The sequence below is a fragment of the Sturnus vulgaris genome, chromosome 13, assembly GCF_052056855.1.
Source record: "Sturnus vulgaris isolate bStuVul1 chromosome 13, bStuVul1.hap1, whole genome shotgun sequence".
NCBI classification, from domain to species: Eukaryota; Metazoa; Chordata; class Aves; order Passeriformes; family Sturnidae; genus Sturnus; species Sturnus vulgaris.
The window spans coordinates 3586197-3613943 of NC_142255.1; the positions used below are offsets into that span (position 1 = coordinate 3586197).

Below are 27747 nucleotides of genomic sequence, written 5' to 3' on the forward strand. Positions count from 1 at the left end.
GTCAAGTCTGATTTCCATTCGAAGCCCCAGATTCTTGGCAGATCCCAGCTGCTATCTATGTTTACCACTCTGGGCTGAGATCCCACCAACAACTGTACCTGCCTTTAATTACTCCTCGGGAATAGCATATCCCTTTTACATGGTCAAGTACCCAGCAAATGCTCTTGCAAGATGAGACACAAGCAGGAAAAAAACCTCAACATATTTAGAAATCAGGTCCCACGATCTCAGTTCACTGCTAAATCAGGCATCCCTAATGTCAATATTCATTTCAGAACAATTCAATTACAAGATTTGTATTAATTAAACTTTCCCTAGCAGATTGGCATGAGCTTCTGATAGATAAGGATCCTGTATAGCAGCTGGCTGGAAAACTCTTCAGCGTTGTCAGATTACCAGGCTCATTTAAGCACCATTTTAAGGACTCTTGCCCGCTATCTGTGCCAGAAGACTGCTCTTTGCCTACAACAACATCTGTTTTCCCTGCACTTTATTTGCCGTTTCCGAAGCTCTGACAGCCTGGGTAGCTGGAAAGGGGGCAGCACAGCAGAGCTGATGGGAGCTGAGTGCGCAGAGCCGCGCTCAGGGTCCTGCCGGCTGCTGCTCGCAGGCATTTCACGCACGGCAGGAGCCGAGCCCTCCCTGCTCCCCGCGCTCCTACAGCCCTGGCAGCCAAGCTCAGCCTCAACAGCCCCTGGCCACAGGAGTCATTCATGACACCATGGAGAGCCTGAGCACTCTCCTGCTAACTGCTGCTGTCTGCTCGCTCTGTCAAGGTGAGTGATCCTTAATCTGTTATTCTTTATGGTGAAATGAGGGTTGAAAAGGGGAGCAGGAGATGGTTTTGGTGCAAATCATTTTTAAGAAGGGCAGAAGCGCTCTCCAACCTAAGGGGCAAATGTACAGAATTGTGGTACAGCTCTTTCTGTTACATAGCTTGTTGTTCGGGGGAGGGGGATTAAGTTCATCCTCGCAAAGTATCCTTGCAAATCTTTAATCAGGTAGTCCTGATTAAAGATGCCAAACAGGACACATAAAGACATTTTAACAGGAAGAAAAGGCACCTCACACATGAAGGTGTGGTTTCACATATTGCAGAGAAGACAAGAAAGTGGCAACATTAAAGAGCTTTAAGTATGTGCTGCAAACAGCACGTCTTCTCTCTGCAGATATGGAAAGCACAAAATATTTAAACAGAAAACCACATGGATGCACTTCTCTAGAAACAGTGGATGCTAGACTTAATTAGAATGCTGGTGACATGTAAAAAGGCTGGCAGTTTGGGATTGACTAGAATAGTTGTTAAGATCTAGATTTAAAATTATTTACCTAAAAGATTGGGGAGTATTTATTCCAGGAAATCTCAATCTAAAAGATAGAAGATATCAAGAAATAATATGGGCAAGACTAGGAGTTAAAAAGTGTTCATTTTTTAGTTAGCAAGTTGGGTTGAATGATTTCACTAATCTGAAAACAAAATTGCACTCCAAGTGAACAAGAGAAGGAACAAGGGGTAAAAACCAACCAAACAAAAGCAAAAACAAAGAAAAGACCTTTTAGCTTCACCTTTAGTTTCACATGAAGGGAATCTTAGGGAAAGGTGAGGTCTCACAGATTCGAAAGTAACACCTGCTTTGTGTAGTCTGTCACCTGCACTTCTGCCTCGCCCCTTTTTCTACTAAAAAACAACTGGCAGAAAATAAACATATCCTTGCAAATATTCATATTTCATGTCTATCCATATTTCTGTTTCAAAGGAACTGTAGATTATGTTCAACAGACTTCAGTTTGTGCCTTTCCCAAATTTGTATAGTGCTATCCATTAATGGCAAAACATACTTTTTCTGGTGTTGCAGCTGGAATTCATGAGGATATGTTTTCCAGAAGAGAGTTTGAGATAGCCCTCTAAAAATAAAAGGCCACTGGCTTCTAATAGTGTCAGGATGGTTATTGCTAGATAGTTTGATAGTAAAATGGCAGTGTAAAACACAGGCTCACACCTCATCCTGAAACAGGTGAAGTACCTTGCTGCTTAAGAATTTCAGTTTGCAGCTTTTGTCTTAACCACAGGGTACTACATGCAGGATGAACTGCACTTATGGATGGCAAAAGGACAATAGGAATCTATTATAAAGAAAAACTACTTAGAACAATAAAGGGGTAATTAGCATATTTGAGCGTGCTGAAAAGTCTTTGAATGTAACAGTTTATCAAATTTTAATCCTTTTAAAAAAATATTTTAAGAAGCAGGCTGTTATCCTCACTGTAATAATGCAATCATGACTCAGACTAGAAAGTGGACTTCTCATTTCATGGGACTCCTCCTATTGCCAAGTGTTCTGACCCCTTACCAGAGGCCTGCTCTGTTGGGCTACACTTTCCTCTGCTCCACAGCCCTGTGGCCTTGTTAGGTCTGGGCGAGTGTGAGGTGAAAGGGCTTTTGCACCCCTAGTTCTTCAGTAATCCCCCGAAACTGTTTTCTAATTCATGTGCGGACGTGTGTTAAAAAGTCTCTGTTGCAGCATTACCTTCCACTGCTGTCCCTCTGGCTGCCCAAGCGAATGTCCCCATGGCACACTGCTCCTGCCAGGGGGGCTGGGGCTGTGCCCAGCTCCCGGGGATGCTGAGCAGTCCGGGCAGTACCGGGGCTGTGCCCACTTCCCGGGGATGCTGAGCAGCCCGGGCAGTACCGGGGCTGTGCCCAGCGCCCGGGGATGCTGAGCAGTCCGGGCAGTACCGGAGCTGTGCCCAGCTCCCGGGGATGCTGAGCAGGCAGGGCAGTACCGGGGCTGTGCCCAGCTCCCGGGGATGCTGAGCAGCCCGGGCAGTACCGGGGCTGTGCCCAGCGCCCGGGGATGCTGAGCAGTCCGGGCAGTACCGGGGCTGTGCCCAGCTCTCGGAGATGCTGAGCAGCCCGGGCAGTACCGGGCCTGCCCTGCCCGCACGGGGCTGGTCCGGCGCTCACCCCGTGCCCCCCGCAGGCTGCGGCGGCTCCGAGGCCGAGCACCGGCTCTACGCGGCCCTCTTCGAGAGCTACAACCAGTTCGTACGTCCCGTGAAGAACGTGTCGGACCCCGTCATCATCCAGTTCGAGGTGTCCATGTCGCAGCTGGTGAAGGTGGTGAGTACCGCCCCGCCGGGCACCGCGGCAGGCCCGGCGCCTCTCCCGACACATCTCTCTTTTCCAGGACGAAGTCAACCAGATAATGGAAACCAACCTGTGGCTGAAGCACGTAAGTAGCGCTCGGTGACAGCCCAGACGGTACCGGCTCACTTCCCCTCTGCGCGGGGAGAGCCGCCCGCCCAGCCCCGAGTCTGCGTGCTCCGGGAGCACCGGGTTCCAGGCGCCAGGCTCGGGTCCTCGGGGCACAGAATCATCCCTGCACAGGATCCCTAGACAGCAGCCCGGGACAGCACCCCAGGAGAGCAGCCCTGGACAGGATCCCTAGACAGCATCCCTGGAGAGCAGCCCCGGCTCCGGCGCCGGCGGCGCTGCCGAGCCCTTGCCCGGGGCGCTGCCGCCCCCCAGCGGCCACTGCACGGCTCGGCAGGCGGAGACAGAGCGGGAGCGGAGCAGCGGGGACGGGGACGGGGAGGGAACGGACGGGACGGGACGGGACGGGAGCGGAGGAAGGCTGCTACACTTACTGCAGCCGCTAAATACAAGATTTTTGCACTGAAGACTTCCAAACGCGCTGCCTTGGCAGACACCAGCGCGAGGGAAGCACCTTGGCACGGAGGTCCCGCACAGCGCCACTTGGTGCTGGTTAGCTCCGGTAAAGTGACAACAAACCAAAAATGTGTACTTCATGTTAAAAAGGCTTTTCAAAAATGCAGTACTCACTGTCGCAGTCAGCTTAGTAACCAACTTAGCTCCCACCTTTAGCTTGATATTCAATTTCGTTAACATGGGGTTTAAGAAGTGCTGGTGCCAACGGCTGTTACCGGAGCCATAACACACTGGAGCTCTCTCTGACCCAAGGGCCCTCGATTCATGCTCACAACTTGCACCACAGCCTCCAGGAACTTGCTTTCACTGTCCCAAAGATACCTGTTTTTTTGAGATCAAAGTTATTGCAATCCTACACTTTCTGAAAAGAGTGTGTCTTATTCCTTCTTTCAGCTTGTTCCAGCTACTGAGTAGGCATTCCTGGGACAGAGTCACATATATTTAAGTCACATGTGGATGTGACCAGCAAGGTCTAGATATCTAGGCCCCCCTACAAGCTGCATAGGAACAAACACCACACATATGTGTTTGCTAAAGAAACATCTAAACACTGCAGTATCCAAAATAAATCAATCCAGGAAGTGATATGACAGCACTTGGTTCAGATCTAGTCCACTGAATTTCAGTTTCTTCACAAACGTAACACAGACTCATTTCTACCATCATTAGATCTGGAATGATTACAAGCTTCGCTGGAATCCAGCAGACTATGGAGGTGCTGAATTCATCCGAGTTCCATCTGGCCAGATCTGGAAGCCAGATATTGTTTTATATAACAAGTAAGGCTCTTGCATATTTAACTTCTTAATTCAGGGAGAGAGGGGTGATGTTACCAGTTCTAAAAAAATCATCAGCAGCAAGTTCACAGGATGCACTGAAAAGCTGCTTTTCCACACACTTGTGTCCTGCATGCCCCCACCTCCATGCCAGGTGTCAGCATCACTGGGCAGGAGCCAGCTCTAACCTGGAGCTGCAAGTGAGCAGGCCAAAAAGAAATTGGCTTTTCCCCTTCATAAGCCCCTGCAAGTCACAACTTTAATTGAAAGAAAGGCAAATTCTAGCCTCTCAGCAGTCAAAGGCACAATTGGACTCTTTTGACAAATAAAGGCCACAGATAAAGTTTACTTTAGATGTCAGTTTCTGAGACTGTAAAGAACCAAACCATAACTAAATGGATCTGTAAGAAAGCAATTCTCAATGAAATGGACTGAGCTACACAGATCCAAAACTCAGGTCTATGGATCAAGAGTGGTAACACTCCTTTTCTAACCGGGGCCTTAAAATCTCAAATTACCCTTGAATTTTACTTTTTCATATACTCAACTGGATCATGTAAATTAGCAAAGTGGGACTTAAACAGATTTCTTACCAAATACACTCCTTATGCAAAGATACACCCCAACCCTATTCCCTTCTTCCATAGTTACTACCTGCACTGTCCATGGAAGAGGTGGAAATACCAGTAATATTCTCATCATCCCTTCAGTTCTGATGTGCTTGATCAATCTAGAATAACACAGAATTAAATAATTCAGTTGGAAGGGGCCTACAAAACTCATCTAGTTGGACTGCCATTTGCAATCTGTTATTTGCCATTTTGAATACTGAGTGCACTGAGCCATGCTGTTAATAAGGGAGAATATTTACTTCCAACTCCTGCCAGGCTGAGTTTATAGAGCTGTTTGCTTCAGTTTATGATGGTCACCGACTCAGTCTTGCATGAGCAATTCAGCTCCAAGTAAACAAGTAATTGCTGACTTCCCAAAACAGATGAAAGACTTAATGTATACAATTTGAATGTATGAAACCACCTGGAGTAGATCACTCTAATTTTTGTTATTTTTACTTGCTTTACAGTGCAGTTGGAGATTTCCAGGTTGATGACAAGACAAAGGCCCTTTTAAAATACACGGGTGATGTGACATGGATACCTCCAGCTATATTTAAAAGTTCATGTAAAATAGATGTAACCTACTTCCCATTTGATTACCAGAACTGCACCATGAAGTTTGGTTCCTGGTCTTACGACAAAGCCAAAATTGACTTAGTTCTAATTGGTTCTACAATGAACCTGAAGGATTACTGGGAGAGTGGAGAATGGGCTATAATTAAAGCTCCTGGGTATAAACACGACATCAAATACAACTGTTGTGAAGAGATATATCCAGACATCACATATTCTCTTTACATTAGGCGTTTACCTTTGTTTTACACTATCAATATGATTATTCCCTGTCTGCTGATTTCTTTTCTGACTGTATTAGTTTTCTATTTGCCCTCAGACTGTGGTGAGAAGGTGACACTCTGCATATCAGTGCTTCTCTCTTTAACAGTGTTCCTTCTTGTTATCACAGAAACCATACCTTCTACTTCCTTGGTAATTCCCCTTATTGGGGAATACCTCCTTTTCACCATGATCTTTGTAACCTTATCAATTGTTATCACAGTATTTGTACTCAACGTGCACTACAGAACACCCAAGACACACACAATGCCTGTGTGGGTGAGAACCATTTTCTTGAATTTACTTCCCCGGATCATGTTCATGACAAGGCCTGCCAATGATGAGGAGAATAATCAGAAGCCAAAACCATTATTCACTTCTGAGTTTTCAAACTTGAATTGCATCAACGGTTCTGAAACCAAATGCTGCAAAGATGGCTTTGTTTGTCAAGACATGGCGTGCAGCTGCTGTCAGTGTCAGCACACAAAGTTTTCGGATTTCAGTGGCAATCTCACTAGAAGTTCAAGCTCTGAGTCTGTAGATCCTATGCTTTCCTTTTCAGTTCTGTCACCAGAAATGAGAGATGCTATTGAAAGTGTGAAATACATTGCAGAAAATATGAAAATGCAGAATGAAGCAAAAGAGGTAAGAATATATTTTACTGTTACTCAAACTGCAGATACCTTTTGCCATTAGACTGTTTGGTAAGAAAAAGATCTCAAACAGACAAAAAGATAAAAGAGACCATTATTTTATGTAAGTAAATTACATAAGCTGTATTACAAATAAGTGCAACTTATATATCTGAGGAGCAGCTCTGCTGCACAGTGATCCCTTTATTGACAATATACATACTGAGTGAGGCACCTTAAGGTAACCACTGCTGGGGAACAAACCAAAGCACCCATCCTATGAGAGCTGAAGTTAGGATTTTCCAAGTTATAATTAATATTAATTAATTAATAAGTTATAATTAATATTAATAGTAGAATTTGCTGACCCTATGGCCTTTAGAAAGTTACATTCTCCCTCCCACAGCTTACCATTAGCAACAGAAATGTCAGAGTGAATGTCCCTCACAGTGATGATGGTGCTCATTCTGTTGCTGCTGCAGAGTGAAGTGCTGGAGCTAAATGAGGCAGCTACTGCAAGACAGGGACCAGCATCTTTCATAAAGCTGCATCTTAATACAGGAAAGGAGGAAAAAAATGAAAAGGTGTTTTTTTACCATGTTCATCCAACATACTATGAGCAGTAGCCACACCATCACAATTTTTAAATCCCCAAACTATGATGCTTCATTCTAACTTCACTTTGTTTATACTGAAACCAGAACTCTGTTTAGGTTTAGCTGGTACAGAAAATACAGGGTTGCTTTGGGTTTTTAAGTTTCCCTTAACAAACAAGTTCTAAGCTAAAAAGAACAAATTTCAAAAACAATAAATGCATTATCCATTTCTTATCATTCTTGAAGAGAAACAAAAAACTTGAATTGTTATCTCAAGAGTAAGTAAAATGATCACCAAGTTACTATTACTATATAACTATAGAATACTTCATTGTCCCTCTTGCTATAAAATTCACTGTAAAAATAACAAAATTAGAAAAATCTGGTGTTTTTTGAAACTTGGTTCCCTTTTTACATGAAAAGTATAGAGATGAATTTTACGTCGTGCATGAAAACAGTCAAATTTCAGTACTACATAATAAAGTACCAAATAATTATATGCCAATTAATCTTTGCTTTTTACATTCTACCTAAAGACCAGTAGGAACAGTGTGTTTCAGTAATGTTTTCTGGAAAAACCTGTTCATCTAAGAATGCAAAGCTTTAAACTTTTACATTTTTGGAATAGAGTTGTGTCTCCTCAAGTCCAGTGTCTTGGTGAACAACTTTTTGGATTTGAAGCAGCAGCTTTTGGCTGCAAAGAGCATATTCAAATAAAGCTTCTTTGAGATTATTTTATTTGTCAGTGAAAACAGATGTGTAAGTTGTGCATTCATAAAGATATCTACACACAGAAAAAACTGCTTCTTATAGGAAACAGTATTATTGCTAATGCAACTTATTTCCCTAATAAACATGCCAATTTGCTATTTTTTCTTTCTTTTCAGATTCAGGATGATTGGAAATATGTTGCCATGGTAATTGATCGTATTTTTCTATGGGTTTTCATCCTGGTATGTATTCTAGGAACAGCAGGATTGTTTTTACAACCTCTGATGGCTGGAGATGAAATGTAAAGATTAAATAAAATGTTGTGAAATCACATAAAACTGCCAACGAACTCTGCATCCCCCTCCCAGCACCTCATGTCTCTTCCATGTGTAGTAGAACAAGGATCTCCCTTGGCTTCAACTTTGCTTGACCAAGGCAGCTTTGTTCAAATTGTGGAAAAAGAAATTTTTGGAAACCTTTATGACAGCTAATCTCAAAGTAATACGAGCTATGCTCTACAGCTACTTCCTGCAACAGCTGGAGAACATGGAGGCAGTATGTTAAACTTTATAGGAATGATTTAAGAAGGGGTTAATAAAGAAATGGAAAATTACACAAATATTTGTTAAGTCAAGATGGGATGAATGCTTTGGGCTGCTAGGTTTGTTTCACAGTCTGGTGCCAAGCCTCCTGAGAGCACAACAGGATCTTCTGGAAGGAGTTCCATGAATGCCCTGGCCAGGATGGAATGCTGGGAAGCTCAAGTACCAAACGGCTGGAATGCAGACACGGCCACCTGTTGGACAAACTGACCCACACAGAGGCAGGAAAGGACTGAGGAGAGGTTTATTACAAAAGGAGAACAAATAGGTAAATAAGAGATGGTGGTTTCTAAAGCAGCCATAAAGTAAACTCTACGTGTCTCCAGACAGCAATGTATGTGAAGGCTGTCAGGAAACAAAGCTGCTCAAACCTAATAATGTTTAGAGTTGGGTACAAGTCAAACACACAATAAGAGAGTCTGCAAGTGATGCAAAGGATCAGAATACTCTGACAGGATAGTTTGGATACAGAGGCATCCTGGTGCAGTGAAGTGTTTTATGCCAAGAGAAGGCAGGTAGACAAAAACAGTCCTGTAAAAAAAAACTACATTGTGCTAAAATTGTTGCTTAGGCATATGTATCTTTTTTTAAATCAGTAACTGCAGATTATTTAAGAGCATGAATAAAGAATGCAACAAAACACCGTAATCAGATCATATTTTGTAAAAATACAAACTGTTCTCTCTGTACCAAACAGAAAACTTTGTGGAAATACAGCATATCAAGTGATGTAACATTTATGAAAATAAAGAGAATCAAACTGTTGAAAATTGTGCCTTTTTTTTTCATTTATTTTGAGCGAGTGACAGAAATCTAGATAAGGTAGCATTACCTACAGTTCAATACATTCAGCAGAAGTTACAGAAGTAAGTCCATGCTTCTGAGGATATTAACATTCTTTTGTTTCAGACACACCTGATAAGCAGAAGACCCCAAGGATTCCAGCTGTGTTATCTGAATCTATGATGATCAGACCAGAAGTCACTAAAAGAAATTCATGCATTTGCAAAAACTATGAGTTACTATAACAAAGAGAGTCACTGCACTGGGCAATGTGCTGCCCACCATGATATAACTGGGCAGCCTGGAGACATCATTTAACAGGGGGAAAGAGATGAAATGGAGAGTTAAAAATATAAGATATATATCTAATCTACAGTTGTAGTCAATCTCTCTTCAGGTAAATCTCAGTAATTCAAACCTATGGAAGACTTTAAAAAGAAATGTATTTGAAGAGGAAACAAGCCATCTGAAGCACTTCTGCAACTTGCACACAGAAAAAGACTTTGATGCATTGTTTAACCCCAGTAATACTGAGAAGTTTTAAAGCTCTTATATTAATAAATTAAATCAGATAATCTTTGCAAATTCACCTTTAAAGTTATGATGGGAAGAGAGGAAACATGGATATCCAATGTCAGATGCAACTGTGTAACTGAAGAAGAGTTAAACTCTGTTTAACTGCTGCTTCAAAAAAAAGAAAAAAAAAAAAAAAGGCCTGCCTGGTATCATTTCCCTGCCTGTGAGCCTTTAAAAGCTACACAAAACCAAGAACATCCTGCAGATTACAACATTTTGAAATAAATATTCAATTATAGATAAGTTATGACATAAGCAATCACTATTATAATCAGTGCAGGGCTATTCTAAAGGAGATCTGGGAGGGGGTGTGGGAGAAATACGTATCTGTTGTTCAAATTTATAATCACTATAAAACCTTAAAATCGTTGAAGATACCACAGTTTACATTAAAACTTCTCACCTAAACATGTCATTATTCATGAAGTAATTTAAGCAAACAAAAACTTCCTAAGATTTGCTCTGGCCTGGCACTCCTGTATTAGGCCTATAGAATGCAATTATATCATGAACAACACTGAAAAAACTTTAGTGTAGGAAAACCCCCAACTTTTTAGAGTCTTTTCCAGAAATAAAGCTACTAAGGAAGGAAGAAAGGTGGCATTGGAATCAATGTAAAAATACATTTTAATGTATTTTTATGTATTTTAATGAATAATTGAAAAATGGCAAGTTCGTTTTCAGTGATCTTAGGAAAAAGGAAATATTGAAAATTCTAAGTCCTTGCTGCTGAGAGTTACATATGGTTTTACAAATGAAAGAACTAATCCAAGGTAGCTCTCTTAAGTTCAGTTTAACAAATGTGAAATCCATTAATCATCTCCATTTGGCTCCACAGCAAAATGATTTACAACCCATTTCCTTCAGAAAGATGCTCCACAAATTCCTTCTGCCTGGGCTTAAAATTTAATTCTGAGGAAGCACCCAAAGACAGGAAATAATGAACATGTCTGCAAACTCACATACTGTATCAAATTCTTCATCAAGAGTAAAGAAATCTGAATATTCCAGCCCCTTAGAATACTTATGCAATTTGGGAACTCAGTTACCTGCCTTTGCCTTCCTTTCCAAAGCTGATGGAGACCTCAATATACACAAATGCTTTAGGCATTTTAAAGCTTATTAAATCCTCATGTTAGTATCACAGAATTAAGCTTTAAAGTTTAGCAGCAAATTCCACTGAAAATCTATAAAGGCCAAACACGGCCAAATTTCTGCTCTTAGTTGTGTATTATATATACAGGAAGTTGAACTTGCATTTTTATTGTTTTAAATTACTCTGGCAAAATTTCAGACTTCTACAACACCCTGAAGAGAACTGATAAAAATTCTCCTTTGTATACTAAATTGAAACAAGCATCTCTATTGTGTAACTGCAAATATTTAATATTTAGTATAACAATTTCTATAGTTATTTAATAATTGGACTACAGTGATCATCATTAAAAAATTGAAATCCTTCTATATCACAGTAGGTGTCAGTGTATGCTTTTTTGATAAATCATACATGCCATGGCTTGAGCAGGTTCTTTGAATTGTGACCTGGCTTAGCAGTAGCTCAGTAGACTGGCAATAAGCAAATTGACTTCTATGTGTCCTGGGAATGCCATGCTTTAAGAAAAACCTAATTTTCTAGTTTAGGAGTTTTTTTCTCTCTATCAGAAACATGCCTACAAAGAACATGCATGGAAACAGAGCTACTGCAAAACTTAGAGCCAGATCAGTAGGACGTGGCTCCAAAAATATTTTATGCATTTGTACTGCCTATATGGGTAGGTACTACTATACTTGCCCATTTATGAATAACAGGAATAAATAACACAAGTGATCCAATTATTGAAACCAGAAGAAAAGCCCATAAGAACATTCGATCAAGCACCTGAGCAATGTATTTCCAGTCTTCAACAACCTAAAACACAAAGAGCACAAGAGCTGGTCAGTATGTGCAACAACAGGTAAAAACACAGTACCAAATCCTGCATTTCTTAGTTATTTCAAAGTACACTTTTTTCAACCATGTCCATATGATAACCCTCTTGAACAACATTTTATGATTATACTAATTATAATTATGTGAGTTAGAACAGAAGCAAGCTTCCCTCTGTGAAGATTGATAAGCCATGTAGATTTTGATGCAGAAATGGACCCTGAGAAGCACCAAACATCCTCATCTACAGAGATGAGACTGGCCTGCCATTTTCTAACATACTGCAGCATTCATGGCACATGACACCAAAATGTGGAATTCCCAAGCAGGAGCTGGAAGTTGTAAAAAAACTCCAACCAACCAAAACCAGCAACCCACAACAAAAAACTAACCAGAAAACCAAAACCTAACCTCCCAAATATTAATAATATATTTTTTTTAAATTGTCAGTACAGAGCAGCTGTTGTGTTTCAAACAACTGCTGAAAGCTGCAAAGCTACTGCATAGAATTATATGCTGGGGAGAATACTCCCAGTAGTTTCAAGACTACTTTTCTTTTGGATAAAATTATTCCTATCTATACACAGTTTTGCAAGTATTGCAGATACAATTGTGCAAGCAAATTAAAACCCTGCCAAACAATTGTCTTGGATTTGGACTGGAGCTATCCATGTTTCCCAAGCCTAATGCTTCCTAAGATGTAAGGCTGCAATAGCACTAGCTGTCTCGTGCTTATTAACAACTTTTGCAATTAAAGCTTGCATCCTCTGGAGCCCAGTAATAATAAAACAAGTGAATCCCCAAATCAGCTGTATATTAATTTACAAGGCTTATAGTAACAACATTACACTTCAAAAACAAAATACTACTTGTCACTCACAGTCAACTCTCAATTTACAGGAAATGATGTATTTAATAGCAAACAATTCTATTTCTGTTGTTCATACCATGCAGGGTTATTAGATGCTGCTTTAACAGCACAGCAGATACATTTATTACAAATCTAGGCCATGTCCCTTGTGACAATGTCAGAATCAAGTCCCGAGAAGGCACATTAGAGGAGGCACATCACTCCTAGTCTCGTATGGGAGAAAACTCTCAGCAACCAGAGCCTTCTGAAGACAGCAATTCCCACATAGACTGAAAAAGCCTCAGGCTTTGCCATCAGAAACAGACAGTACACAACAAACTTCTGTATTTCTACAAACTTCTATACTAGACTGGAAACAGCATCTCAGTCTCTCGTGTAGCAATGGTGCTAGCTTAAAAAGCATGTAAAGAACACAGATTTCCAATGCTCTTACACAAATGTTGTAAATGTTCATTAAGGATAACTCAGAGTGCAAATGCACAGACTGAAAAAAAGCCTCTGACATCTTCTGATAAAACTTAGGGACAAATAATAGTAAGGGTAGAAGAGCACTCTTAGAAAGTCATTGAGCCCATGTTTCATCTGAGCACAAAATTACCAACATCTGGCTATAGCCTGTATTTAAACTAATATAATTAGAGCACTGAATCTGTTTTTATTTGGAATTGAAAGCTGCAAGATAAGTCTTGGCAGTATTTATTTGGAAAATGTAAGGCAGATACATTTTTCAAGATAGCCTTCAGGTACAGCATTAAAGTGAACAAGAGCTGCTTCTCCCATCATCTCAGCAGTGCTGTAGGGAACAGTTATAGCACATGCTCTTGTCACAGACAATATGTAGCTAATGACAAGAACTTCTAAAACAAAGCAAAAGACTTTTAAAGACCCCAAATACTGCATTGTATCAGCCAAATATTCTCAGCATTGTACCATATTTGCACTTTTTTCTAGTGGAAACAACATCTTAGCTTTCAGCAAACTACAAAAGCTGGAAATCTGTAGCACATCTTTAGTATGCAACTGCACTGTAAAGCACCTGTAATTTTTTTAGTCTTTCTGATTCCCACTTGTAGAAAAGCAGAGCAGCAGGACTAACACACCCACCTCGCGAACCTCATTCTCCTTCATCACGTGCCTCGTGATGTAGCGGATGGAGTCCAGAGCCGCCTCCAAGGTGTTCCTGGATGACTCTGATCCGTTCACATTTGCTGTCTCCTCCTTCTGAGCAAAGTACCTGTCCACGTGGCTCCTCATGCAGAGCAGCTTGGGCAGCTTGTGCAGGAATATCTTGCGAACCCAGGGGGCCATGGCATTGTGTGTGGACGAGGAGCGGTGGTGGATATTGATAGCAAAGACAGTGATCACGATGGACAAGGTCACAAAAATCATCGTGAACACCAAGTACTCTCCTATGAGCGGGATAACTTTAGAGGATGAGGGAATAATTTCTTCAATAACGAGAAGAAAAACAGTCAAAGATACCAGCACTGAAGTGCAGAGTGAAATTTTTTCACCTTCATTTGAAGGAAGATAGAAGACAAGGACAGTTAGAAATGAAAGCCCAATACAAGGAATAATGAGAAACAAAGTGTAAAAAAGTGGCAAACGTCTAATTATAAATGAATATGTAACAAAAGGGTACCAGCAGCACCCATCAGTCCTGTTCCCTTTGCTCCCTGTTGCAGTCACTATTTCCCATTCTCCATTATCAAAAAAATCTCTTTTGTCAACGTCATAATCTTCAAGAATTAGATCAACCTGTGAGCCATCATAAGTCCAGGAACCAAACTTCATTGAGCAATTTTGAAGGTCAAAGGGGAAGAATGTTACATCAATAGTACAAGAGCTTTTGTAGTTTGCTGGTGGAGTCCAAGCAATGGTGCCATCATATTTTACCACAGTTTTTGTAGATGTTCCCTCAAAACGTCCATCTGCACTGAAAGAAGAGAGAAATGCAGGCAATTACAGTGAGGCATGGGAGTGTACTTAAGGAAGAAATTATGCTTTGTTATTGTCATTTCAGCTGTCTGTCCCTTGATAACCAAACTTTTGTATTCTCTTACATACCTGTTACATAGGTAAACAGCTTTGGAAGATTGAAGAATATTTTCAAGTCCTGTAAAGATCTGTGCAAATTTCTATGGCTCCAATGACTTATGAAAGGATTGTAAAATCCTGATCTTTAATAGCATGACCCAGCTCTGGTGTTTCTTATTAGTAAGACAGAATAACTACTTTTAAATTTGGTCAAATAGTAATTATGAATTAAAAGAGTCACGAAACAGGTAAAATAATGCTTGTGTCCAAACCTGAATTTACTGCACGAGCCTTTTATCCTGACTCAACAAGTCAGGAAATGTAAAAGCACTGTATCTGCACCTGAGTTGTGCAGAAGGATTAATTCAAAAGTTATTTTTCCTGAGATCTCTTAATTTTCCAAAGAAAAAACCAAAATCAACCCAATCTCCCCTTACAGTTAAATGTACCTGACTTCTATTCCATGCTGAATATTACCTACAACAGCAAAAATTAGTTGCTTCCCTCCCATCACTCTATTTATACCTAGCACTGTGCAAGACATTTTTTTCTAATTAAGAAAAACGTTTAGACAACAAAATGGAAATAACCTTTTCAAAGGGACTAGAAATCTCATTCAGAAGTAAAGCAAAACATTTGAGCATTTAATGTGGCAACAAAGTCCATTTGCATTCAGAGGCAAGTTTTTCCACAGGTTCTTAGCCCACTAAATGCATCCATTATGCCTATCCCATGAGCCTCCTAGAAGCAGTTTGGTCAGTGAAGTTACAGAGGAAATGCATTTTGTATGAAAAGATTCAAATCTTACTTGTCATACAGCACAATATCTGGAATCCAAATAGAATCGGATGGGACACGGATGGATGTTATTCCAGCATAGTCTTCAGGGTTCCACCTTAGTTTTACATCTATCCATTCCTGTGCATATGTGAGATGTAAAAATCATTATTATTGAGAAGTGGATTTAAGCAGGGTGATACCAGATGAAAACAGATAACAAGGCAATTAACAGCAATCAAACTGGTTTCTAAAATTTGCATAAAACAATGAATTTGCTCAACAGGCACGTAGTTACCTCACTCACTATTTGTTTTCTGTTCTAAGAGCTACTTGACAATGTTTCTGTACAGAACTTAAGATATGATGTTCCTTTTTCAGAGCATGTATTTATAAGTAAGAGCTATTACAATGTAATTTAATTGTATAAATGAAATTTGAAGAAAGCTTGTTCTGGATGAATACCAATGACTGGAAGCTCATCAGAAGCAACTTAGACATTTTCATTATACAAAAAAACCCATCATGCTCCAATTCTTAAGACTGGTTCAACTTCAAGAAGATCTGCAGAAACTATTAAAGAGAGCACAAAGAATCATCAACCCAAATGGCCATCTCATAAGTTTTCCTAAAAATAAAAACTTGGCCTAAAATTATAATTACTGGAAAAGAAGGGAATAGGAAGCAAAAAGAAGAAAAAAAAATCAAATAAACAAACAGAAAGGAATTAGCCCGAACAAAAATAATTCCATAAACTAGTAAGTATAGCCAGCACCTGCAAAGATCCTTCTCAGCTAAATCAGGAATGATTTGTGAGCAGCATTATGCAAGTAAACAGTGGCAATTAAGTTTAGCACTGGACTCTTACAATTACAAAGCTTGAGGCTTTTTCCTGCCCAAACCCAAATATTCTCAGGAGAAAAAAAGTATTTCCTTCTAGTAAGTGTATTTAATTTTGAAACTGGAATTCTTCAGTAATGTAGATCCAATAATTTCAAATATCCCACAGGAAAACAACCTCAAAACTGTTATACAGAAGAATACACCAACCATACTTTTCTAAATAAAGCTTTTGAATAAAAACTTTTGTACCAAAGCAGCAATTTATGGTTGGATATATACACCTTGGTATATTAAATGGCCATGCAATGCCATATCAGATTTCTTTTAATTTGGTGAATTTTTATTTACCTTGTTGTTATGGGTTTTTTTAAGAGGTTTGTCACAATTAATCCTTTAAGGTATTTCCTGGGACATTCTATAAAGATACTACATGAAATAAAATTTCATGCAAGAACTAAGTTTTTTGAATATACAATTAACTAGAAAAGTTTGTCCCAAATTTTGATTTGCAGTTATGAAGCTTCAAAATTTTTCATCAATATTTTACACATACCTGTTTCAACCATACATTTGTTGTCATCAATTGATTTTTCTCATCCTGTAAAATAAAGCACACATCACAAAAAATAATCTATCCATAGGAAACAGCTGCTTTAATTCAAAGGTCTGCAACTTAAAATACAAAACACATTGCTGATCACATTCCAATCACTAAGTATGTTTATATGAGAACATTATATATCCATCTACAGACCATTTTTATTACACAGTTAATAATTGAAGATGCATAATCTAGTGTGTTTAACAGGCACAATTATTACACATAAAATTATGTTCCTTTTAAAGTTAGTGGGAAAAAAATACAACTTATTTACTATACATACCACATCTACTAGCTGAGAGATTGCAAGGCCAAACTTGATTTTTATGGTGTCATTCAAGCGTTCCACTGGACGAACCCATCTTTGATAGTCTTCAAATAAATGCTTAAACAAACGATCTTCACTTTTAGCAATAAAAGAAGGTTCAGATACAGCTATATTTAAAAAAAGAAAAAAATATTAACGTTGATTCAAATGAGCTGTGTACATCTGCATTCTTGTGTCCAAATAGTTACAGCTTTTTTTATGCAGAGTTCAATTTCTCATCTCATCCCCTTCTCTCTAGAAGCACGCCCATGGTTGTAGAAGCAGAATTTCATAAAGCTACCAGGCTTTATTAGCATCTTCATGTCATTATCACACTTTTAAAATTGATGACTCAAGAACATTAACCTAATCTCAGTAGGCAAAAAGCTCTTATATCATTTACCCAATGCCATGCAACCATGGAACTCCTCAAAAATTGAAAGCTGATCTATGAGGGACTGAAGTTGTGTCAACCTACACCCACATGACACATCTGTATACACTGCACAACTTGCAGTCCTGTTTGATACCTCAGTCTCTTCATGTTTAATGTATTTCCTCGAATGTTTGGGCACATTTACCATGTACAAATTTTGCTGCACTTGTAGAGCACTTTCCTTCACACTGCTCTGTGTCTTAGATGCATATGCCAAACAATTTACCAGTCAGCTCTACCCATTCTAATGTTTCACTGACTGGAATGCACCTTTCTAGTTCTTTTTCACAGATCTCAAGGAGTCATTTTGGGGAAGATGGAGAGAGAGAAGAGGAAAAACAGGAAGATCTGTGTCTAGCTAAATAACTTGAGCAAGAACAACTTCCAAAGGTGGTGTGAAAGTCCTGAAGATGGCTGCTGCCTCGGGAAGCACAAACTACACACATCACCTTGCATGGAAGGGTCTCCAGTCCCCAGACATAAGCTAAGATGACCACCAGAGAACACTGACATATGTTCTAGATAAAGATTTTTACTGCTTACCAATGAAATGTGAAAGGGAACTACTGCCAAAAAAAGACCTAGCAACTATTATCATCAGTTTAAGGGACAACATAAACAAAAGAAAGGAGCTCACCACCGTCTCTTTTTAATGCAGACTTAAAATATTATGCTATTACATAAATCTGTGGCACAACCTCCCTAGAAATCATGTGCTTACTAACAGCATCCACCTAAAAAAAGATATATCAGAAGCAGAAAATCACCAGAGAATGTCATCAACAGATTAAAACCAGAGACAGTCATCCATACAAGGAGAGATTTAAAAGATTAACATTACTGTGTTTGGAGAGGAGGTGAATTTATTCAACACAACAGAAGAGTATCTGCTAGGAATGACACAAGCAGAAAAAAATTGATGGTATTTAATCATTCTCATAAAAGAAGCTAAAGGAAACAAAGTATCAATTAAAGGCAGCATAAAGAATGTCAACTTCATTACCATCAACATCCACAGATACTGAAGAGGACTAGGATTTTAGAATTGTCTAGGATGGCTCAGTATGTCAGGCAGTGTCACACCTGCAAAGGGGATCAGTTCTCATTCCCACAGAACATGCAAAAGCTACCTCAGAGCTGACCAACACTTCCATGACTGGGCATTTGTGGCAGAGGCTTGGCTGACACCACCTAAGCCACGAATTAGAACGGACCTAACCCAGCCCCGCGTGACTGCAGCCTAAACAAATTAACTCGGGCAGCCTAAGTTTTAAAGTCCCTCCCATTCATCACTGTACTCCTGCTGTGCTGCAAAGGCTTAGTGTACAGTCCTTTGGACAAACACCCAAAGCACTGCAGAGCCCTGCAAGGCAGCTCCCTGCCTTTGGCACTGCAGGTGTGGGCCAGTCCAGTAGAAATATTATTTTACACACTAACCAGATTTCTCTGAAGTCCCACAGTAGCAGCAAAGCAGAATGTAGCTTAAGAAATAGGATCAGCAAAGCGGGAGCAGCAGGACCCTTTTTACCTACAAGTCTTACCCTACACTAATGTGCTGCTAAATGGTTCTTGCTGTGGTCCAAATCAACATTTGGGGTTTAAGACAGGTCATCCTTCTGTCCCAAAATACAAATCTTTCTGTTTAGAGTGCATTTCATTTGCTCACAAACCTACTGTTCTTTGAGATCTATTATTTGTACGTGTTGTACAATTTACACATCTCCATTTCAAGACTATGGACTTGTGGGATGTGCAAAGAACTGATGGGCCACTCACACCGTAGTGCTGGGAGAGCTCAGCTGGATACAGCAAAACTCACAGCACATGAGAATTGCTGCCAAAAAGGATCCAGCAACAGAATGCTGCACATGTACAAGTTATCTTGTAAATGTACAAGTGCCAAAAATACATTTAACTGCTTCAGTATATCCTCATTAGACAAGGATTTTTTCTTATTTGTAACTATACACAGATTTGCCAAGCCCTTCATTTACAGACATCCAAAATAATGCTTCCTGAAGACACAACTTAATTTCTCTATTTATATATCCCTATTTCCTGAATTATGAATGGCTTTGTGTATATTTCAGCCTAATATTTCATAAATACTTGATTTTTATATTAGCATTAATTACATTTCCCTCCTCCAGTTACAACCCTCAACTGAATTTTTCGTACAATTTAAGACTGACTATGCAGCTGGATATTATCTCTCCATTAATTGACCTTGAAGCAATGCAGAGGCAAAGTTGCACTTTCACCATTCCTGTGTTCCTGTAAGACGACCTCGTGTGCAACGATACAGCATTCCCAGGGTATGTGTTGTTTCCACACCAGGCTCCTCCAAAAACACAGCATCTCCTCTGCTGTGCTAAAAGGGGACATGTTCCTTTACTGCATTTACATCCTCACAGATGATTTTTCAAACATTTCATACTCAGACCTATACTACACTCACTGATCTATTACAATGACCATTATTTACTAACAATATAGTTCATTTTGTATAGTTCATTTAATAGCTTTTTTTTTTCTGATCACAGACATATCCACACTTTTCAATATTTCTAGTTTATTCTGTTTATTAACACACTGGGGTAAACTGGTCTAGAAAACACATCTTTAACAAAGGAGAGCTCCATGAGGAGGCTGGGAATGGTAGCAGTATATTAAGACTTAGAAAAAACAAAATAAGTACCTCGTACATTTTACTTAATGGGACCATTTAAATAATTTGTTACACAGACTGCATATGTTTTCTATCTCTTTTCCACCTATCTATGATTCTAAGATTACAACACAAGGGCTGTGATTCTTAGTTACTCCTTCTATTAACATCAATATAAAATCTGTGAAGAGCTGGTGACAAGAGGAAAAAACTCAAAGAGAAGAAAACAGGTAAAACAGCTGTAGTGGCTTAAGGCAGCAGAGCAGCTGTGCTGGCTGGAGAAAATCAGAAAGAGGTTAAAACCTATGACTGGCAAGATTAGCAAACAAACAGCTCTGAGTACAATCTCATACTAAATCAGATGGCAAGAGATGATGGCAACACTCAGCCCTGCCACTAGCTCCGTGCACTAAAAAATACTTGCAAGATCTGTAGCCTTTGAAGGGCAGTTCCAAGCTCACCTGCATTTGTGTGTCTTCATTTTATTGAGGTCAGGTAACCTCTGCAGTTTAAATCAAAGGTAGCTCTGCACTGTTCAGTGGTAACTCCCAATGATAATGTTTACTTTATTATTTGTACCTTAAACTCTTCTCACTGCCCCTCAGTGTGGGGGGTTTAGACTCAGTATGAATCCATATTAATCAACAAAAAAACCCCAAAAACACACCTAATGACATTATGACGTTGGAAGGCCTAAACTTTAATTCTGCACAAAGAAGGCAAATGTTTATGCACAAAGTAGACTAATGATTCAAAGTTTTTTAAACTCTGAAGTAGCTGGAGAACATTTTTGACAAAAAGCTAAGTAAAAATTGTAATGAAACACTTGACCTTGAAACCACTGTATTTTAAAAATTGGTCCTACCATTTCCTCCATAATTACTTAACAAACTTATTTATTACAGTACTTTGGAAGAATATTTAGAAAATAGGATGAAATATTACATGGGCCTCAGATGCATGAATTGCATGAGGAAACATGTACATGTCTATTTATCTTGTTAACATTCTCAAGTCAAAATTTTGCATGGGCTGCTGATGGCTTTTTAAATGTTGTAGATAAGAAACAAAAGATGGCTTTTACAAAAGAATAACACTTTTGTAATTTACTGCACCATTATATGATTAAATTTCCTCCATCTTAATATGATTTAGCATTATTCCTTTATAACATTATTCCTTTTATAAGAATTACCAGTGAAATACTTAGTGTTACAGCCTTGATCCCAGACATATTTTCATAAATCTTTGTTTTTAAATAGGAGAACACCACAGTCCATGCTTCTCCAAATAATAAGCTTTCTTTGAACTCTGTATTCCTCTGCAGTTCCTTAGATACAGAGTCTAAGAGCCAGATTGGCAATGCAGGTGTAACACTGGTCCTTACACATTAAACAGTGCAGTTCAAAGCATTTTCTAATTGCCAGAAATGAGTGTTAATGATTTCAGGTTTTCTTTGCCTCACTATTGGGTGCAGTTTCAAAGGAGGCCCATGGGGAAAGGGAAAGGGTCATTTTTTAGAAGTGTAATGTTAAGATGTATATTCAGAAGTAATATATATATATATTACTAATGCATGTTTATAATCATATACCATTACAACAACAACAAAAAAAACACTACTAAGGACAACAAACATTGCAAAATACCCATACTTTGCAGTTAACATTATATTCTTTAACTTTGGGCTGTAATAATAGAAACTGTTACCTACAAATCTAACTGCTACATATTACAACTAACAACTTGCTTAGAAATTTGGAAGGTGAATGAATATATACAGTACACCTGCCTTCAGTACTCTAGAATATTTATTAAGATGAACTCTCATCATTATTTCATTAGGTAAAAAAGACAGATAATGTACTAAATTGAAGTTTTATTTATATTCAGATTCCTCTGACCCTTTGAAAAGGATCATGAGTCATACTTCCTGCATGGTCTTTAATTTTTTGGCCTACTTTTCCTTCTATGCATTAGCAATTGCCCAGAATCCAATCACAGTCAAGCGTTTAATTAACAGTAAGCATTTAGAAAGATCACAATCATCTTAACTAAGATGTCTGTAAGTCAAAGCAGCAATACTAACACTATTCCACTTACTGAATAGAAGTCAGAAAAACCAACTATTACATTCTGAACTTCCCAGAACTATCTTTTCCTCCTCTGTTTAAAAAATAAAAACAAACCCCACCACCACACCTACAAGCATGGAAAAGGTGACTTTAAAGTTACTGGAAGGATTTGTGCCTCCTCTCTTACCTAGCACATCAACCTCCAGCCAACCAGTAGCAAAATGAAATTACATATATTGGGCATGAAACTGTGAGGAATTTTGAACTGCAATAGTGCTAAGAACTTACCAACAGGCACAGAAGTACAAGAGCTGCTCACAGAAAGCAGAGAAGGTGTTTCTTATATCCCACTCAAATTTTAAATTGTAAAGTTATAACTTGATAGTTGTATAGGAGAATGGAACTATTCCCTAACAGCTGAGCAACAAGGAATAATTATGGCACATATTTCTGAATACAAGTTTGGTCAGTAACCATAAGAGACTGCCATGTGGTTTGTAAACTAACCAAGAAATAGATGTGAACTGACAGTCAGTCTTTAGATTAAGAACTAATTGGACCCCAACCCATTCCTTTCTGAGTCCACCCGGGCTCTGGATTCCAGGCTAAGCCCGCAGCATGTGCCAAAAGCTCCCTGAGCTCTCTGGTGACACCAGCAGCAGTGACAGCCCCCTGAGCTGTAACTGCAGGTCTGTGCCATAGCACAGCACTCCTCCCCAGCTCCCTGACACACCAGGGTGCTGCACTCGGCTCCCACAGACACGACTGGCATCCTTCTCCTGCCCAACAGCCACAGGAAAAGGCTGCTTCACATCAGCCTGCCCCGGGAAAAATTCTGCCACTCTGAAGGCAGCAGGCCTTTCCTGGAACAGATCCGGGATTTTGCCATCTCTCTTTGTACCACTTTTAGTCCTTGCATCATTTTCACTGATTGCTGACCTGTCAGTAAAGACTGAAGGTGAACTGTGAAGGCAGCACCGAGGAGTGCTGAAGGCAAGCAGCACAAAGGGTGCGTGGAAGTGCAGATTGCACAAGGAGCACAAGGAAGAAGAACACGTATGTAGAATCTGATAAGTAGAACCATTTATAAATTTAGAGGCTCTGTGTCATGGAATTAAAAACACAAATCTGAAATGTAAGTAAAAAAGACCTTATGGAAATAAGAAACAGCCAGGGCTTCTCACAAGCTGCCAGTGCAGCCCTGGGTGCTGCAGACACTGGGCACTGGCCTTACCTTCTGCCTCGGGAGCATTTTGCCCACTCAGCTCCGTTCCAGTCTTGGATACACTGGAACACAGAACCCTGCAGCTCACAGAAACCAGCTACATTGCTCAAAACCAGATAAAGAGTAGGAGATTTCAAAACCTGTAATATCACACAAACCCCAGGCTTTAGCATCCTATATAGTGGGAAACTGTGCAAGTACTTACTTCTACAAATCAACATAGATATTTCTCCATTAACCAATTATCCCCCTAAGAATCTCTAAAGAAAGCACACAATATATATTTCAGTAGAAAAATCACAAGAAACCCACACAAGCAGGAAGGTTTGCAGCTTCCTGTTGGGCAGGGAGAAGGATTTGACCCGTTACACTGAGTGGAAAAGCCCGGGTGGATGAACTGCCAAGCAAACACCATCACAGGTCTGCAGCAGGGCACAGCAGGGCTAGAGGCTGTGCTTAACCTCAACTCCACTCGGGCATCAGAGTCTCACCTGCTCGTTTAAAATTCACAACAAGAGCAAAACTTATACCCTGGTTGTATTTTAAACCAGCAAGTATTTTCTCCTGACAATTCAGAGTTATCCAAAATAAAATTCTAGTTCACTGTTAACTGAAAGAAAGACCTAATGAATTTACAAGCACTCTTATAGCAAATTTCATTTTATTTTAGAAAAAACAAGTTGTGAAAATTTTAGCCTCACTATATATGATCAGTTCTCAGTGAAGTCAAAACTGCTGGCTTGTGCAGGCAAAGCTTGGTTTACCCTGACTGCAGGTAATTCCACGCAGTCATATAAATCATACACTGTAACATCATGATTTTGCATCTTCTGTCATGAAAACATAAAAAACACTACTTTTACAAATGCTGAGAGAAAGAATAATCTCTTAAATCACATTCAGCAATAACAGACTGAGTATTTGTAGGCTGAATTAAAACCTAGATGTTGATGTAATCAACTTTCCATAAACCATATTTACAATCACATTTTCAATTTTCAGTTAATATTAAAAAAGTCAAATTTATCTTTCATTAGTTTTCTTTCTGCCTGTAATTATTGCAGTTGTGGTTTTCAAGATATTCTGCAAAACTCTTGGCAATGTACTTACAAATTATGTAAGTGCAACATTTTGAAACAACTGTTTCTAAATAAATCTGTAGAAGAGCAGTGATTTTGTTCCTTTAATCTTTGTGCATTTCTAGAAACACTCCAGCTTTGCTATTTTGCATCCTTCAACTCGGAAAGTTAAATCCTGATTGAATTAAGAGACTGCCTCTTTTGAAGTCAAAGAAATAACACACGACCAAACTAAAGAGAGATCTGTTATAAATTCTTTAAGAGCGTTGTTTTCACGTGCAGTCACACCCACAGGCGAAATTACAGTTTTTAAAATATACTCTACAAGTTTACCTCTGTACCAGGTGTGGATGCAGAGCACGCACTACAAACCTACTACTCTCAAAAAGTGAGCAGAATACTGAAAGCTGTGGCAGCTGAGATCTTTAAAGCGTTATATATACAGACATTTAGAAAGTGCAGGTATTGTAGCGAAATGTGAGGCAGTCAAGACTGACAGTGCACCTGAAAAGCTGCAGTTTAGCAAAGACATCGTCCCCCTCTCCTGTGAGGGGGCAGCCCTGGTGAGCCCGTTTGACAGCGGTCTCCGGAGGTCCCGCTCTTTTCTCAAAGCCCTGCGATCCTCCCTCAGCAGCCACCACCGGACCCGGCACCAGCCTTACCTTCACCTCGTCCGGGAAAAAGTTGCTAGAGCGGAGAACGAAGCCGGTGCGCAGGGAACCCACGGCCGGCAGCGTTCTCCCCTCCCCGCAGAACCCCGCCCGCCTCATCTCCCCTCAGGAACCTTCCCGCTGCCCGCGCTCCGGCCGAGCACGGACCCGGCCCGCGGTACCGCCGCTCCATCCCCGGCGGGCTCGGAACCCCCGAGCCCTCCCCTCCGGCACCCTCCCGGCTCCTCACGGAGAGCCTCTCACCCTTCACTCGCCCCAGCAGCCCCGCCGACCCTAACCCCCGCGGCCGCCCCGAGCCGCCTTACCCGCGTGTGAGGCTGCGGGCCGGCCGAGCAGGGGCGCGCAGAACCAGGTGAGGAGGAGCAGGGACGGGGGGCGGCCGCAGCGCAGCCGCGCTCCGCTCCCGGCCATGGCTGGGGCACGGCCCCCGCTGCCTGTGAGCCCCGCGGCGGCGGCGGCAGCGGCAGCCCGGAGCCGGGAGCGGCGGGAGTCGGGCGGTGCTGGCCCCGCCCCGCGCGGGCCGTGAGGGGCGAGGGGCGGGAACCCCGGGCAGGGCGGCGGGGCCGTGAGGGGACGAGGGCCGGGAATCCCAGGCAGGGCGGCGGGGCCGTGAGGGGACGAGGGCCGGGAATCCCAGGCAGGGCGGCGGGGCCGTGAGGGGCGAGGGGCGGGAATCCCGGGCAGGGCGGCGGGGCCGTGAGGGGACGAGGGCCGGGAATCCCGGGCAGGGCGGCGGGGCCGTGAGGGGCGAGGGCCGGGAATCCCGGGCAGCGGGGCCCGGGTCAGAAGCCGGTGCCGTCAAGGGGAGGAGGCGGCAGCGCCCACCCAGAGCCCGGGAGCGGCTCCCGGCGAGGCCGAGCACGGCGCGCCCCGCGGGCCGGGTCCCTGTCCCGCGGCCGCAGCGCCAGCGCTCGGTGACTCCGGCACATCCACCCGGGCAACGCCTGCTGCTGCTGCTGCTGCACCAGCGTGCTTTTGGGAGGGTGCACGTGTAAGTGACTGCTGGCGGAAAAAATAACTTCTGATTTCCATTGCATTCGGAACACTAGGGATTTAAGTTTCTAAATCAGTACGATTTTTTTAAAGTTACTGATTCGGAATATTTTGGAAGTTTTAATCTAAAGTAGATGAACTGATGCAAGTTAAAAAGACTTTGGATATTTGCACATCTTTAGGTATATTATAGATATATAACGTATATAATAAATAATCTACACAAAACACCATTTCTGTATCAGATAAATAAAATCTGTTACAAAAGACAACTTTCAACACATAAACTGTGAAATTTATTAATGGTTTTTCCCAAATCATCCTAATGGAAATGTACAGTGTACACATTGCCACAAAAAATAGAAGCAGCTGGCATTAATGCATTTTTTACATCTAAGACAGTGTTTAATATTTTATAGAGAGGAAAGTCTTGGAAAGAAGGGCTAAATGACTACAGTGTTAATCAGCTTCTACATGAAAAGTGCTGGATATAGGATTCCTCAGGAAAATGATCCTTATTTAACTCAAATAATTTTAGCAACCTCATAATTTTCTAAAGTGAGCACTACCCAAACAGAAATTTCATTAAGCATGTTATCAATTGTCAAGATTCTTTTATACCAATTATTTATTTTACAGAAAAACTGCATCTCTCTAACTGGTGAATCTTTTCAGTGACCAAGACAGAATACTGGAGCATTTCAATCCCTTTCTTAATTTTCAAACTGATGTTTTCCTATATTATCTTTCCCTGCAGCTATATTTGGGTTGTGCATGTCTGTGCAAGACATAATGCAGTCTGCACGAGCACACAAAAAACTCCTTACACAGGAGTTTCTTCCAGCACATTTCTAGTGACAGGCTCTATTGATCTGAATGCTCTGCAGTAAATATGGTCATTTTATATATTGAGAATCTATTTGCATATGGCAAATCTTTCACAACCAAAATAGTTGTGTAAAGGATGCAGCATGACTCTTATTTTGAAGTGCTCAGTATATATGCAGTGGTCAAAATTTTATAGTAAATGAAAAATATATTTCAGCTCAAAACAGGGCACAAACTCCCACTTTTTTTTTTTTTTTTTTTGTAACACTCTGTAGCTGTGATATTTTCTGAGTGCTTCAAGAATTAATAGGCAATATTTGTACTGAAACTGCCAACTCTGTAGTTTTGATGGAAGCTGGTTCACTACTGCACTGCACCTGGTGTTCTAACACGAGGTTATCAGGTAAAATCTGTATTTCTGTGCACTGCAGTAGATGCATTTTAGAGCCATAATGTGTCGCTCCCAATATTGAACATAGCTGCCACTAGAACGTGCAGGACATGGGAAACTGGTTTTATTACATAACTGTGGATTTGTGTGCAGCTGGGTCCTAA

The 27747-nt window shown here is 40.7% G+C and overlaps 2 protein-coding genes across 3 annotated transcripts; one reads left to right on the top strand and one right to left on the bottom strand.

Annotated features, from left to right (window-relative positions):
• Positions 1-315: 315 nt before the first annotated feature.
• CHRNA3 (cholinergic receptor nicotinic alpha 3 subunit) lies at positions 316-9265 on the top strand. The gene is made up of 6 exons (XM_014879102.2): positions 316-776; positions 2982-3121; positions 3189-3233; positions 4400-4509; positions 5588-6599; positions 8070-9265. The coding sequence occupies exons 1-6, from the start codon at positions 722-724 to the stop codon at positions 8196-8198; spliced, it is 1491 nt and encodes a 496-aa protein (XP_014734588.2). The 5' UTR covers positions 316-721; the 3' UTR covers positions 8199-9265.
• CHRNA5 (cholinergic receptor nicotinic alpha 5 subunit) lies at positions 6937-25830 on the bottom strand. Of its 2 annotated transcripts, XM_088172361.1 has the most exons (7): positions 25677-25830; positions 17194-17345; positions 16863-16907; positions 15498-15607; positions 13757-14588; positions 11734-11763; positions 6937-7137 (listed from the first exon to the last, which is right to left on the bottom strand). In XM_088172361.1, exons 1-7 carry the CDS (start codon positions 25780-25782, stop codon positions 7084-7086), a joined length of 1329 nt encoding a protein of 442 aa, XP_088028487.1. In that variant the 5' UTR covers positions 25783-25830; the 3' UTR covers positions 6937-7083. The 2 variants fall into 2 exon arrangements, with proteins under 2 accessions (XP_088028487.1, XP_014734589.2); XM_014879103.2 differs by lacking the exon at positions 6937-7137 and having other exon boundaries at positions 11457-11763.
• Positions 25831-27747: the final 1917 nt, after the last annotated feature.

Bases quoted from the DNA above. Each gene is read 5' to 3' on its own strand.
- CHRNA5 (XM_014879103.2), bottom strand. From the start codon at position 25,782: ATGGCCGGGAGCGGAGCGCGGCTGCGCTGCGGCCGCCCCCCGTCCCTG. The intron at 14,589-15,497 runs GTAAGATTTGAA...CTCTTCTTTCAG, and splicing joins GATATTGTGCTGTATGACAA to TGCAGATGGACGTTTTGAGG. The intron at 11,764-13,756 runs GTGGGTGTGTTA...TTTGTGTTTTAG, and splicing joins AGGAGAATGAGGTTCGCGAG to GTTGTTGAAGACTGGAAATA.
- CHRNA3 (XM_014879102.2), top strand. From the start codon at position 722: ATGGAGAGCCTGAGCACTCTCCTGCTAACTGCTGCTGTCTGCTCGCTC. The intron at 777-2,981 runs GTGAGTGATCCT...TGCCCCCCGCAG, and splicing joins TGTCTGCTCGCTCTGTCAAG to GCTGCGGCGGCTCCGAGGCC. The intron at 4,510-5,587 runs GTAAGGCTCTTG...CTTGCTTTACAG, and splicing joins GATATTGTTTTATATAACAA to TGCAGTTGGAGATTTCCAGG.